This window comes from Nanorana parkeri, unplaced genomic scaffold (genome assembly GCF_000935625.1).
Source record: "Nanorana parkeri isolate BGI_ZX_2015 unplaced genomic scaffold, ASM93562v1 scaffold122, whole genome shotgun sequence".
Classification (NCBI taxonomy): Eukaryota; Metazoa; Chordata; class Amphibia; order Anura; family Dicroglossidae; genus Nanorana; species Nanorana parkeri.
The window spans coordinates 1,219,702-1,234,854 of NW_017306390.1; the positions used below are offsets into that span (position 1 = coordinate 1,219,702).

Genomic DNA, 15,153 nt, shown 5'->3' on the forward strand with positions numbered 1-15,153 from the left:
CTCATATTAAGCAGCCTCTATTATGAATTAACAGAAAGCCGCTATATACTCAATGCTTCTGTCAATTCATAAACTGTGGATATAGTATCAGTTACTATGTCCAAAATTATGAACAGGAAGTGATGTAGAGCACTTCCTGTTCATTCATAATTGGGGACACAGTAAACATACTATGTCCTCAATTATTTACAAACACTCAACGATCATTTGTTCTCCATCCTGACTCCTTTGGCTGTCACAAGAGGCTGAGATGGCAGTGCGGGGATGAGAGCTCAGCCTCCTCTAACACAGCTGATAGCCGACTCCTCCCCCGCAACACCAACTCAGCCTCCTGTGACAGCTGTCTCCTCCCCACACCACTCTCCATCCTGATCTGCCTGGTCACAGGAGGCCGAGCGGGGTAGTGCAGGAGAAGAGTTTGGCCTCCTGTGATAGCCGTCTCCTCCCCCACACTGGTCTCCATCCTGATTTGCTATTTGCTGTCACAGGAGGCTGGTCGGCTGACAGTTTCTCTCCTCCCTGCTAAATGCTGCTCTGTGGCAGAGGGGGACACAGAGCAGTGCCCAGCGAGGAGGACAGATACTAGGGATGCACCACAATTTCGGCCAAAAACAAAAATGTACTTTCGGCATTTTGCCGATATGTTTCGACAACCGAAATTTTGGTGCATCCCTACTAAAAATGCTAGATACCTGCATTGTCTGACTTTAGTATGTTTCAGTCACCGTCCTGAAACAGGCATGCTGTAAATGAGCCTCAATAAAGTGTCATCGCTACTTATCTTTATACTTGTTCTGGGTCAAGGATTCAGATAACATAAGAGTCCATTAATCTCTCCTGGGATGGTCTCTTTAAGTCTTTAGCCTTTTCAGTTACAGGTCTTGTCCCTCCCCCGGACTTTGACTGTACAGTAAACTGAATTGCAGCACACCGATCAACTCAAGTTTTGGTCACTTCACTCTTTCCTCCAATCAGCATGTTCCCTGTTAGCACATAAGCACTGCAGCACAACTGACTGGCTTCTAGTGCTGTTTTTCCCTCTACCAGTTTGAATTCTGCTTTACAGAGGATTACAGGAGATTCATAGCAGGTCAAATTCAGGTATGAATAAAAAATAGGATTTTACACTTACTATAAAAATCCATATTTCTGCGCTCACTGAAGACGCAGTGAGGTTCATAGCTGTGGAACCACTGGGCTACAGTGGCTCCTGCAGGAGTGGGATGTTAGGTAAATACTTTCTCCAAAATAAGCAAGGGACAAACATACTCAGAGTATGGGGCAGGGTACTTGAATAAACGCAGATGAACAGATTTTACGAGTACAAAAATCCTAATTTTCTTTTCTGTTTTTTGATGGACACACCAAAGATCACAGATATGGAACCACTAGGATATCACCAAAGGGGTGTGCCAGGAGAATTACAAACTACGCTTAAGACAAAAAAGACACACAATCATATTGCAGCCTGCAAAACCTTCCCACCCAAAACTGGCATTAGCAGATGCAAACACGTCAATCTTATAGAACTTGTATGTATGAACAGAAGGCCAAGTGACCGCTGTACAAATCTGAGAAACTGAAGCTCTTGCGATCAGGCGGGGATCCACGTTTCTTCTTGCTAAAGACAACCTTGTCTTGCTTACATCTGCCCTTCTCAAAGGAATGGCAAATGGAATACCTCTGACCATTTATCACTCTTACATTAACAGGTTATCATAAGGAATGTACAAATCATTGACACGACAGACAAAAAATGACTTATGGATCTCACCTTTCTTTCATTTTGTGCAAGTGACAGGAGTAATTAGCAGGTGTAGAACATGGATTATAACAAAATATTCAAAAATCAATTTACCAAGAGAAAAAAAGATTACATTTTACGAGCTTCAGTATAATCTAAAAGTCATTAAACCACAATTCACGAGCTGACTTGGTGGCGGGCTTATCAATAAAATATGAGGAGATTCCCTGTAGTCTTAGTTTATTGCAAAACTCCTTCCAAACAGATTTATTTACAGGAGCACTCCAAGCATGCATCTAAATATATTAATTTATAGGTTTTCTACAACATGGAATTTTAGAGCCAGCCAGTCTACTGGAATTTTAGGAGCCAGGAGATGTGCTTTTACTGACTACCATGAAAAAGGTTATAAGCATGTTGGACAGCCCATTCCAAACATGGGCATTATTCTGGAGATGCCCCCACCCATTTTCCTGCTGTAACATCCTCCACTCTTCTGGGAAAGCTTACCACAACGTTTTGGAGTGCATCGGTGGAAATTTGTGCCGATTTAGCCAAAGAGAATTTGTGAAGTCTAGGTTGACAATAAGAGTAGCCAAACGAATGGCATTCCCATTCATCCCAAAGGTATTCCATAGAGCTGAGGTCAGGGCTCTGTGCAGGCTACTCAAATTCTTTCACACTACACCATTTATTTATGGACCTAGCTTTGTGCATAGGGGTACAGTTTTGCTAAAACAGAAAAGGGCATTTCCCAAACTTTTGCTGCATGGTTGGAAGCACACAATTGTCTACAATGTATTTGGATGCTGTAGCATTAGCAGTACCCTTCAATAGAGACAACTGATATTAGTAATTTAGGGGGGGGAGTCCCCGTATCTTTTGGTGTAATAGTGTAGGTGTGATGGTCAGGTGTCTACATAATTATGGCTGTATAGTGTACTGTATGTAACAAAAAAATCATGGAATCACTTGAATGATATACCTTTTCTCTTCGCCTAACCCGTGCAGAGGGACATCTCTGCAATGTTGTGGATCTGTCCCCTTCTCCATTTACCATTAAATAATTTTCTTTTATCTCATCAACAATGACAGTTTCAGATTCTTTAGGTCTTGGTGTAGCAAAGACAAGCATATGACAACCACCACATGCCACCTGCAACAGAAAACACAATAGGATTTAAAACAATAATGGTAATTTATGTATTCTGATCATTGACGTCATGTAGACATATTCCTTAGTGCTATATAGAGAACAACAAACCATTGGCTTCAATCTCTGCCATAAAAGAGTTCACAGGCTTATGTCCCCATCACAATCATGCACACACTAGGACCAATTTACGTGGCAGCAATTTAACCTTCTAGTAGGTTGCTGGGAAAAAAAACCAGAACACTTGAAGGACGTCTACACAAACAGAGCAAGAACATACAAACTCAATGTAGCTAGTGTACTTTGAAGGAATTAAACCTGGGATCCTAGCACTGCACAGCAAGAAAGCTAACCATTCATTCATGTAATTTAAAGTAGTATTAAAGGCTGGGTGTTTTTTTGCCTTAATGCATTCTGTGCAATAAGGTAAACACCCGGCACTCTCCTAACACCCAAACCCCCCCACACCTGCAGTCGCTCATCTCCTCCGCTACGACCTTGAAGACACTCGGGTTTCCCCGACCCTACTGGTTGCGGGGGGAGGGTACAGAGGGCAGAAGAGCCATAAGTTCCTGCTGTTGTCAGTCAAGCTGTAACTGCAAGGTGGAGGTGTGGCTGGACGCGCTCTGTGTGTGCCTCTATGGACACGCACACAGCTAGGTGCAGCCATGGCCATGACCATGCACGTACGGGTGCCTCCACAGCAGTCAGCTAGCTGATGAAGCCACCCCTACGAGACACACACCCCACACACCTAATAGTCTGGATACCACTTGATAACAAGGACAGTAAAAACACTAAACAATAAAGGAACATATTTGTATAGCAAGTCTGGAAACCATTAATAAAAAGATGAAAAAATACTGAAGGTTTAATGTTGCTTTAAGGGATAAAAAAAAAAAAGAAGAAGATCAATACGTTACACATCTATGTTCTCTTTACTTCTCCTGTTTAAGTACAATCTACTATGTGAAAACTTTTTTTTTTTTTTAAAGAACCCATACACCCATAAGCTGATCATTTCATTTTATTGTAGTACTCTTAACAATGTAAGGTTATACTTCTGCAGTCTCCCATGTTAAATTTACTCTAATGTTACATTCTTTTGAACAATAGGTGGGCAAACAGAAAATATACGATAATTCAATTAATCAGATCTTTGCAGAAGGGCTATGGAAGCATTTTACAATTTTTACTGCTGGTGTTTTTATGACCTGCTGTATAGAATTAAAGCCAGCCAAACACACAAACATCTGAATGCCTAGCAGTGAGCAAAGAGACTCTCAGGCATCCACCCCTTCCACTGAACGCCACCATCAGTGCATGTGGGCTGATCTGACACTACTACAGTACACTAGTACTGGATAAAATGTAGTTTCTGGTTGCATGAGAGTTACTATTAAAAATAGGTCCAACTAATGCCATATCCCCTACTATACCGTACCATAACAAACTCTGTACTGACTACATATTAATATTGAAATGCAGTAATCAAAAGCAAATTAAGACAAATAGACACACGATCATTTCCAGGATAATGCATGCTGCAGATCAGCAGAACAGTAGGTACACAGGGGATTTTTTTTTCTAGTTAGATGAGAATTCTGGTTAGTTGAATACCGGAGTTTACTGTACAAAGCTTAGAAAATCTTAACAAACAAAATAAAAACTGTGACTTGCTGATGTGAACACTTATACTCTACACACAGGTACATTGTTGGAGCAAAAGCCATATCAGCAGCATTCTGTGTCAGTCATGCAAAAAGAACAATCTGCCGGTCATAATTCCTCACTCTACTTCTGTCCATCTGTGAGTTTTGGGCATTCTTTCCCAATTTGTGTGTCTAGGCACATCCAGTAACATTCTCTATAGTATAAAGTAATAACATGTTCCATAGAACAGAGAAAATCTGAGCTAGTGTAATCCTTAATAACCCTCTATTAATCACTAACGTTCCCTAACAGCTGCTGTGTACACCAAACAGAACTCTAACACACAGAGTGCCATACAATCATACAGACCTAAACTATAAAGGTGGCCATACACTTTACAACCATCGCAAGACCTTAGTCTTGCGATGGTTGTAAAGTAATTTTAAAAAACTTGCGATCTGCCCATCTTGGATAGGCAGATCGTACTTCCGATGACTGCAATGCTGAACGGGCAGTGAACCGGCCCGTTCGGCATTTGTCTCCTGAGCATCATTCAAACCAGCCATACATCGTAAGATTTTTGGCTGGTTTTCTAGCATGCTCCTTAGACAAAAGACGTGCGACCGTACAGTAGAAACGGCCGCACGTCTTCATTCACACTGCACGATTCTCATACGATTGCGGGAATTCCTGCGATTCTCGTACGAGAATCGTGCAGTGTATGGGCAGCTTAAGAATCTACCAAGAAACTATATAAGAATAAGCAACAAGTGATAGTGATAAACTCAAATCAATGCATCAAAAACGTGAATTAATACATCAAACCACAGTGTGATTTCTATTCCATGAATGCAGTTCATAAATGCATCCGTGTAAGTTCCGCTGCAACCAAGAAGATCCAAAAATACCAAATACCAGTGATTGGATTCACCACCGTGCTCCTCCTTCCTGCAATACATTTGTGAGAGTTGATGTGACCATGTACATACACTGGTCAGAAATGACTTGCCCTAACTCCTTCATACACTGTCTATAATATAGCCAAAAGGAATATCTGAAGATACAAAGATATCCGTCCATGAGGTTGAATAAAGACATATGTCCATCAAGTCCAACCTATTTTGTGTATGTGTATGGTCCTATTGATGCAAAAGTTAACTGATGACACAAACAATGCTTTTTTCTACTATGTCTGCCGGTGTTTAGATTAAATTGAATTTTCATGTTATTATTGAGTAATATAATCATATTATTAATATAATATGAATATAAGCTCATTCTTGGTGTTTTCATAACTACATTTCGGTATTTAAATCATTAAGCAAAGTAACTAAATTTGAAAACAATGCAAAGTAAGATGATATCAATGCTTCCTACAACAGATCAACAGCCGCCTGGCAAGTATCTATAGTTCCTTACTGCAAGTGCCGTTTCTGCTTAAACCATCCAAAAAGCTTTCCTTTGTTTTATGACTGGGGACTATAAGCCAAAACAGTCTGGCATTGCGAAACCGGAGTGCGCTTCTAAAATGCAAAGGGGAGGAGAGATGAAATTTGCTCAAAATATTCAGTCATTTGAGTAGCATTTTACAGCCTGTAAGAAAAATCTGAACAAAGGCCTTGAGGTAAATTACCCTTTTTAATGTTTGGAAAACTTAACCTTAAGGTGAGATTCACTTATCTTGCTGATTTGGACAGAATGCGGCTGGTCCCTTTGTCAGGTTTATATTTGTTTCTTTGACCCCACTTTCTGTCCTGGTGACTACATAGTTGCACTGACAGAGGCTTTTGCCTGTTCCTCTTACACTTCGTTTCAATAAAAATGCTTTTAGAGTTGTGTCCGTGCTGGAGATATGTTCCCTTATTTCCTGGCTCTGTCACCAGACAGATAATGAAAATAAATTTCCCCAATTGAGACAAAAGGCTCAATTCACAAAGCTAACACATCAGGACACTTTCTTTTTTAAACAGTTATTTTCCAATGTCCAATGAGATTTGAAAATTACACTCACATGGATAAAAATAAAGATTTTATGTTTGGGTAAAGCAGTGGTTCTCAACTTTCTAGGGCCGGGATCCCTCGGTAACATTTGCCAAGTTGTGGTGACCCCCAACGGTAAAATTTAGGGATGACGCGGCTGCTGCAGCGGCATGGCGGGAGAACTGACTCTGCTGCGCTAGGAGAGGGCTGAGGAGGACTCTCACCTAGCACACAGAAATCACACAGCGACCCACTGGTGTACGCCGTCAGAATAAAATAAAAAAACACCATAGGAATGCATAGCTAGATTCCTATTGGCTATTTCACTTTGCAATAGCCAATAGCAAACTAGCTATTGCACCCTCCCTCTGCTGCTGTCACTAGAAGAGGACCTGATGGAGAACTGCAGGCCCCCCTCTGCTGATTGGCAGCAGCAGAGGGCGGGTGCAATAGCTAGTTTGCTATTGCAAAGTGAAATAGCCAATAGGAATCTAGCTATGCATTCCTATGGTGGTTTGTTTGGTTTTTCTGACTTACGGCGGCCCCGATGTCAGAAAAAAAAAAATGATCGCAGGGAAAGGTTTTTTTTCTGCTCGATCGAGCAGAGTAAACCTTTCCGGGAGAAAGGGTTTCTCACCCGCGCGGCCGGGAGCCACTATCTAATAGCGGGAGACTCCCAGGCGACCCCTGGAAAATAGTCAAAATGGAGCCTAAAATCAGCAATAAAAACCCAACAAAAGGTCAAAACTTTTTCAGCTTTTACCATTTTTTTTTTTCTAATTGACTGGTTTCCATTTTAAAGTGAAAATGAACTGTGGAAGTTGTGCCTAAAAAAAGGAAGGCGGAGGGCAACGATCTTTTATTGCTAAGCTAAAAATACAGTGGTACCTCGGTTCACGAACTTAATTCCATGATTCTGGTTGCGAACCGAATCAAACTGTGATCAGACCGCGATCTCGACTAGAGAAAGCCACAACCATGTGTCAGAGCAGGGTAGATGGCCGCGGTTGTGTTCGTCAGCATTGCGAACGGATGCAAAATTTTGTCGAACCGAATTCAAGATCAACTGGCATACGCATTTAAGGTTCTAGACATACCACAAAGGTACAAACAGCTGTACAGGCCAGAAACTACATGCGACCTAGAACAATGTGACCAAACACAGCACAATATCGTCCAAGCCGAATCTCTATTAAAGAGGACCTTTACCCCCTTTCACTGTTGGAACCCTTTCACTAAAAATCACATCAGCTTGCAGCTCTGCATGCTGATTTAAAAGCATATTGCATTCATTAGTTAAACTTGTTTTTCATTTACTTACAAATAGAGTTAATCTCCTTACTGGTCCACTTCCGGCACAATTGATGTAATCGTGCCCAAGCATTGCATCCTGGCAAGATTACATTGGCAGAGCATTGCTGGGAAATCTCATCTGTAATCTCACGAGATCTCAGGGAAAGGCATTTTCCTCCCCTGAGATGATGTGCATGGTCACATGTCCTAGTCACATGTGTCAAAGTTCCAGGGAGTAAAGGAAGAGCTAGTAAACTGCCCTTAAACATGGCCACTGCTAGTAAACATGGCCACTGCTAGTAAACATGGCCACTGTCAGGAGACTAGGAAAGAAAAGAGAACTAAAAAGGTATGCAAAGAGTACAACACTTGCAATTATCTAGATGTAACTGTATGTGGATTGTAATTATTAGACATTTCTAAAAGTGTGTTTGTTGTTATGTTAAAGATATGGGTAAAAGGTTCTCTTTCAGTAAACGCTGGCCAATGAATTTGCAGGCATACAAGATAACACAGCTTTGTTTTACATGTACAGTTGTACACCTAGAATCATAAACATAAAGGAGGAGACCGGTCTACCTAAAAAGAGAATGAAAAGGAAATGGCGATATGGACAACGCACCATACATAACCACAATATGTTTACAGATATCTTAAAATGCTCCCTTCCAGAGAAAGTATCCTAACATATGAACTATGACTCAGTACAAGACTGCATCCCCGGGAGATACAGATTGAGAAATTATGTGCACAGATGGATCTACAGCAAGGGTTTGATCTTTGGATAAGTACCAAAAACACAATCCAAGGGATGCTTTATATTTCATATTGTTGTTCTTCTAACTGTTTAAAGCAAATAGGCAACTTGACAAATCAATAAACATGCTAGGGCTGCAACAACTAATCGACATAATCGATTATTGAAAAAGTTGTCAACTTTTTCAATAATCGATTAATCGGCTTCTGATTGGTTGGCCCTGTTCACGGCTCAACACACGCTGCGCGAGCTGATAAAAACAAACTTGTCAGACACAATTTATTTTAGCAAATGTCTTTGCTACACAGTTTGAGCAGATTGTTACCACGATGGACATTTCCACATTGTTATACTGATATGTCATTAGCCATTGACAGGTCATTTGTGGCCAGTTACACTGACAATGGAGGGCACCACAATTCAGTATGTGCACCTATTTGAAGTGCAAGATGTTGGAACTTCTTGCACAGCCTCACAGAGAAACACAAGCACACAGTCAGATATGCATGCTGCACATGGCTTGTAAAAAGGAAGGAAGCCACAGCTTTATTCTCTATCTTTTTCAATACACCAGAGTATCTACCATAGATATATAACAGAACTTATACACACTGCCATCTAGTGGCTGAAATTGTATACTGCAGGGGTTATTGCAATAGATACAATAATGTGTATTCTAACACAAGATCCTACATAGAAAAATACTTCTTACTTATTAAAAGGTCAGTGATTCAGAAAGTATTAATGCTGCTAAATCGGTATAACAGCCGGGCAATCAGCATTTTCAGAAGCATTAGGTCAGAAATGGTAATCTACATATTTCTCTTAGTATGGGTTTCCTTTAAAAATCACTGCTTGAAGCTCCTTTAACACATGAACGGTTTCCATGCAAATTCAGCCAGATGAATATGCGCAGAACCGCTCTAAAAACATAAAAAAACAATGGGGGGAATTTATCAAAACTGGAGCAGACAAAATCTGGAACAGATTTGCACTGCAACCAATTAGCTTCCCTGTCTCACTTTCAATTCTTACCTGAGCAAACTGAAGAGAGATGCTGATTGCTTGCCATGGGCAACTGCTCCAATTTTGATAAATTCCCCCCAATGCATTTTAACGTGCATTGTTCAGACTATTGCGGGGACTGCAAAACAGTCCAAGAGCGATTTCAGGGGCGGATTCCGCAAGTTCGCGGCTATATGTAAAGATTTTAGCGTTTTCGTGCTGTGCTGTATTTCGCACGTAAACCGTATGGGAAACGCAAACGCTACATGTGAATGGAGCCCAATACAATTTGCTACAAATACTGTAAATAATGAAATACCTACAAAGAAAGCCTTTGCACAAAGTATGCAACGTCTGAAATAAATTAGTGAACACAGCAAGAATGTGCCATAAACCTCAGTGAGCCTAATGATAGTTAATGCAGCAGATCTCAGTTGCGAAATATTGATGATATAGTGAACATATGATACTCATTTCAGTTACTAAATATTTTTCTTAGTCCCCTGCCTATTACTTTACATTTACATTATACTGGAAACAATTTGGAAGGAAGTGGACAGCAAGCATTTGTCAAAGGATAAAGATGAAATCCGCTAAGCACTACTTGTATCAAAACTGTTGTATATATACATATTTATGGAGGGAAAAAATCCAACCTTTCTGTATATGCATTCCCTAGCAAATGTAATCAGAAGTAGTTAACTCTTCAACACAGAAATTTCTCTTTCCACTATTTAAAGTGACACTAAACATTAAAAAATGCATTCAAGTACCTTATTTATTAACAAAAATGTAGCTTTGTAAAGTACCCACCGCTCCAAGCTTCCTCTTGTGATGGACTACAATCTTAATACAAATTAGTAAACTAAATGTGAGATTGTAATCCATCACAGGAGCGAGCTTGGAGTCGTAGCTTTGTTTTAAAGGAGCAGTGGCTACTGTACAACACACACAAGGTCCATGGGGCACAAAAATAGCCAGAAAGAAGGGCAGCGTCAGCACAAACTCAGAGATGATTTGAGGTTCTACAGCTGAGTGATACACAAATAAGATACATTTTTGGTATTAGTTATCTGAATGTATTTTTAAGATTTAACTCTGGAGTTTAGTGTCACTTTAACTGTCCAGGGCCAATGTCGTGTTTACTATGGAAATCCAAACTCTTGCACATACATCAAGGATGGGTCTGACCAGACAGAACAATAGCAGTGGCGGCGTTCACCTTGGAACTTGCAGTGGGCAGAAGCCATTTGTCTGACCAATTTCCTGTTTAGCACAAGCACAGGAGTTTAAGGCAGTGTGGAATGCTAAAGGGAATAAACTCTGCACTGGCTATAAGCAGACCAAACGCTGTACACACTGTAAAACCAGGACCACATTAACTTCCGGTGGTCAAGACAAAGATCCTGTGAGAATGAAACATTACTGTAGCAAATGAAATTCTAAATATTATCCAGTGGTACAATGTTCTGATAACAGAGCTAAACCATTGCCAAGCCATAACTCTTACTGCCAAGCTTTAGATGTATTTGTAATACCTGCTCAACTAATGCAGAGTTGGAGATCTTGTAAGGTCTTTGGGAGTTCTCACAGAATCTTAGCTTCCAAAGTGGCTGACAACTGTAGTGCTAAACAGCTGCCCCTAACCAGGAAATAGAGGCATGCCTTGTTAGAGAAAACAAAATGGCAAAAGAGGGAAAGTTCCACTATGGACTGTTATAGTTCCCCTTGAAATCCAAGTACAAAACTCGTCAGGAAAATGGCAAATCTTCAGGTAAAAGTGGCCATTAACAGATCTGCCAAAGTTGCTTCCTCAAAGTCATTGCTTCTTACAACTCGAACCATCTATTCAATAATGGTGATATTGACACTTCTGTGAAGCATTCATGATCAAGATCTTCCGACTTGTTAATAAACCACTGTGTGACCTGACTAATCCTTCCCTTTTCTGAGAAGAGGTAAGGAGGTAATGAGACATACACGTATCTCATTCTTGAGAGTCACACAAAAAACAGCAGTACGTGCCAGTACTACAAAGAGTAGCAACATTCTACCCCAAGGAAACATTTGCCTATCTACAGCTGGTCAGATCATCCAATGCAATGACCTTTGTTTGGTTAAAAAAATACATATAATGCCAAGTTAGTTTTTGGCACCATAAATGAATATAATTATGTTCAAATATGCCTTCAAAATGCAGGGCAAAGAAGCTAGTTCAATTAACGGCCTGCCCTCTTGCTGTTTATGCTTATCTTCCCTTTGATTAGGTTTTTAATGCTACTTGCGTCCCTGCTTGGTGGATTTCGTTTACTTGAGAAAACCTTACCAAATTTTAAAGTGGCACTACATTCCATTAAAGGAGAACTATGAGGTGAATGAAAATCACTCATCCTCATAGTTCGAGCCGACATGTGACAATGAAACCGTTACACGTCGGCTCAATGGATTGGGAAGTGAGCGAACGCATACCATCGCTCGCTCAATTCTCGATCATCTCCGTGCAGAGAGCAATCACCTCACCCGCAGGGATTCCCCCCCTCCGATCCGCCAGCGCTGACTGGAGGAATGGACGGGGGAGAGGGCAGGTACAGCTGGCTCTGCCTCTAGATAGGCAGAGCCTGCTGTCAATCACGCAGCTGGGTGGATCTCGACAGCATTGTCGGGATCCGTCCTGGCTGCGGTGGTCTCAGTATACCGCGAGCTGTAGCTTGCAATATACTGGGCTTTGGGTGACGGGGGGATGTTAGTATATGTCCTTCCGTGACCCTTAAGAGAACTATAGGGGGATAAAATTACCCCATAGTTCTCTTTTAAATCTTAAAAATTCATTACCCTATTAGCAATACTGTACATTATTTGTGTATCACTCAGCTGTAGATCTTCAAATCATCTCTGAATTGGTGCTGACACTGGTCCCTGCATGGGTTGTAAAGTAGCCACTGCTACAAGCTTAATAGACTGTCATTTTAATACAAATTATCAAAAAAAAAGGTGAGGTTGTAGTTCATCACGAGCTTGGAGTGGTGGCTACTTTACAACACACACAGGGACCCTGGAGACAAAAGTAGCCACCCTCTAGAAGGAAGGACAGTACAAATTCAGAGATGGTTTGAGGATCTACAGCAGAGTGATACACAAATAATGTACAGTATTTTTTTTTCTTTAACCTCTAAAAACAATTCCATAGTCGATACTTCTTTAGGCCCTGTTCACACCTTTACGTTTTGTCGTTCAACGCTCTATGAACGCTCTACAAAACGTACAAACTTGAAAATCCCATTGTTTTCTATGGGTATGGTTCACACCTTTCCGTATTTCAGGCCGTCTGAATGCGCTACAAAACGGCCTACGGCCAAAGAAGTACATGTACTTCTTTGGGGCGTTTTGGTCTCGCGTTTCCATTGGGATACAGCCAAGTAGCCCTCGGAAACTCGCGTTTGTCGCGTGGTTTTTTTTTACCGCATATTGCGGTAAAATCGCGCATACTCAATACGCCTAGGTGTGAACCCAGCCTTATTGGTAACAAAAGAGTTCTGCACTTAATAATTTGACATAAAAAAGCAAAAGCTTCAGTTCGTAATCTTGTGCAGCTAAGCTACGAGGGGCTCGGCCATCACCTTTTAAAAATATCATTCTGGCATGCTGCATTTTATGATACTAGAAAATGTATTCAGAAATATGTATTCTTGCCATTACTAGCTACAATGATTCTATTAATAATATTAACCATCTGCTTCATTTGGGATCCACTATATTTTCTTGTTCAGCTTAATGCTAATCAAACACAAATGCAAGACCATATTTAGCCCAAAAAAAGTGTAAAAGTTTGTTTTTTTATACCGACTGGACGCTGAACTTCAGAAAATTCATACACAATGTAGGTGAAAACTGATTTGTGAAATTCTCTTCTCCTAATCCAAGCTTGCCATATCGTCCATCACCAAAAGAATAAAGAAGACCCTTATCTGTAACAGAAAAAAACAAACATATAATAATTTGAAATATGAGTAAACATTTCTACCTTTTCTTTACCTAGAATAAACTTATGCCCCAAATCTGCCCACAGGAGCAGAATAAACCACGGTATGATGATCAAGCATATCCCAAACATTAGCTTAAGCTAAACAGTTTTCTTTAACTCTTGGCGCTAATGGCTTCCAGCTGAACGATCCACTTGCTGTTGCATACTCAAAGTTTTCTACAGTTTATCACAGTTTTTCATACAGACTTGAGGGGCTGCTCGTTCAAGGCTCTGGGGCTTCCACCACAAAGATAGAAAACAAAGGGGAACAGAGTGCCACCTCCGTGTGTAAAATCGTTTATTAAGATAAATAAAACAAGGGATATATGAACTCACAAGCAAACGTTTTCATCATGCTTTAACAACAAACAAGAGGCCACACTGTCTGTTAACCCAACATGGTATCGCCCGAAAGCGTTTCAGGGGCAAGCCCCCTTCATCAGAATCATTTGATTCTGATGAAGGGAGTTTGCCCCTGAAACGCGTCAATCTTGGCTGACTGCGGCCGATGATGCGACCGGAGGCAACCGTGGTACATAGTCGGGGCGATACCTTGTTGGGTTAACAAGTTTCAGTTGGTGAGGGTGCTCTCCGCACACCTTACAGCAATCCCGGCCAGTAAGAACGATGGTGCTTGTAGTAACGACCACGGATGGCACCGTGCAAAGTACGAAGTAAAAAGACAGGTCACCAGCACTCAAATAATTTAAATAGGTTATTTGAGTGCTGGTGACCTGTCTTTTTACTTTGTTGGGTTAACAGACAGTGTGGCCTCTTGGTTGTTGTTAATGCGTGATGGAAACGTTTGCTTGCGAGTACATATATCCCTTGTTTTATTTATCTTAATAAATTATTTTACACAAGGAGGTGGCGCTCTGTTCCCTTTTGTTTTCATTAGCTTAAGCTAGCCTTTGTAAAATTATTTTGGGTCTATTTTATTTCTATTTTTAATAGATGAAACAGGAAAAAAATAAAGGTTTTACATTTTATGTTTTGTAGCTTTTTAACTGATGTTTCCCATCTGTAATTTCTTTATTTTGTTTATATAAAAGCTTTGTTGTAAACTAAAGTAAAAAGTCAACTTTTAATACAGGGTGCATAACATGGAATTCACAAAACACAATGGATTTTCTAAACAGAGAGCATAGCAGAGGCTGCTTTCCTTCAGACTGTGTGTCTTTAATTGAAGCTTTGTAGAGGGTTGTCTAAAGACAGCAAGATGCAAGCAAAGGGAGGTGGATAAGTTATTGCTATTTCAGTTGTGTCCAAAATTCATTTCAGCTAATCAAATAAAGGAAGCCTGGAAAACATGTCAGCATGACCCTCAGCTCTTTCTGCTAGCTGAATATTACAATACAAAATATTAAACTACAATAATTTATAGGCTACTCCACTAAAAAAATAAAATTAAAAAAAAACCTTGCTTTTTTTTTTTTGTATTTAGTCCTAATAAAGAAAATACACCATACTCACTATAAATTCCCTATAAAAGATAGTATGCAGCCTCTCCAATGTCATGTAATTTTACAAACAATAAGAGCATCTGG

The 15,153-nt window shown here is 40.4% G+C and overlaps 1 protein-coding gene across 1 annotated transcript in view; it reads right to left on the reverse strand.

The window, feature by feature from the left end:
• RPGR (retinitis pigmentosa GTPase regulator) overlaps window positions 1-15,153 on the reverse strand; it is a 72,662-nt gene that overhangs the window by 7,501 nt on the left and 50,008 nt on the right. Inside the window, exons 9-10 of the mRNA XM_018553506.1 lie at window positions 13,426-13,550; window positions 2,730-2,900 (exon numbers count right to left, since the gene is read on the reverse strand). Of these exons, the coding sequence (XP_018409008.1) occupies window positions 2,730-2,900; window positions 13,426-13,550 (296 nt within the window). The remainder of the gene's footprint in view (window positions 1-2,729; window positions 2,901-13,425; window positions 13,551-15,153) is intronic.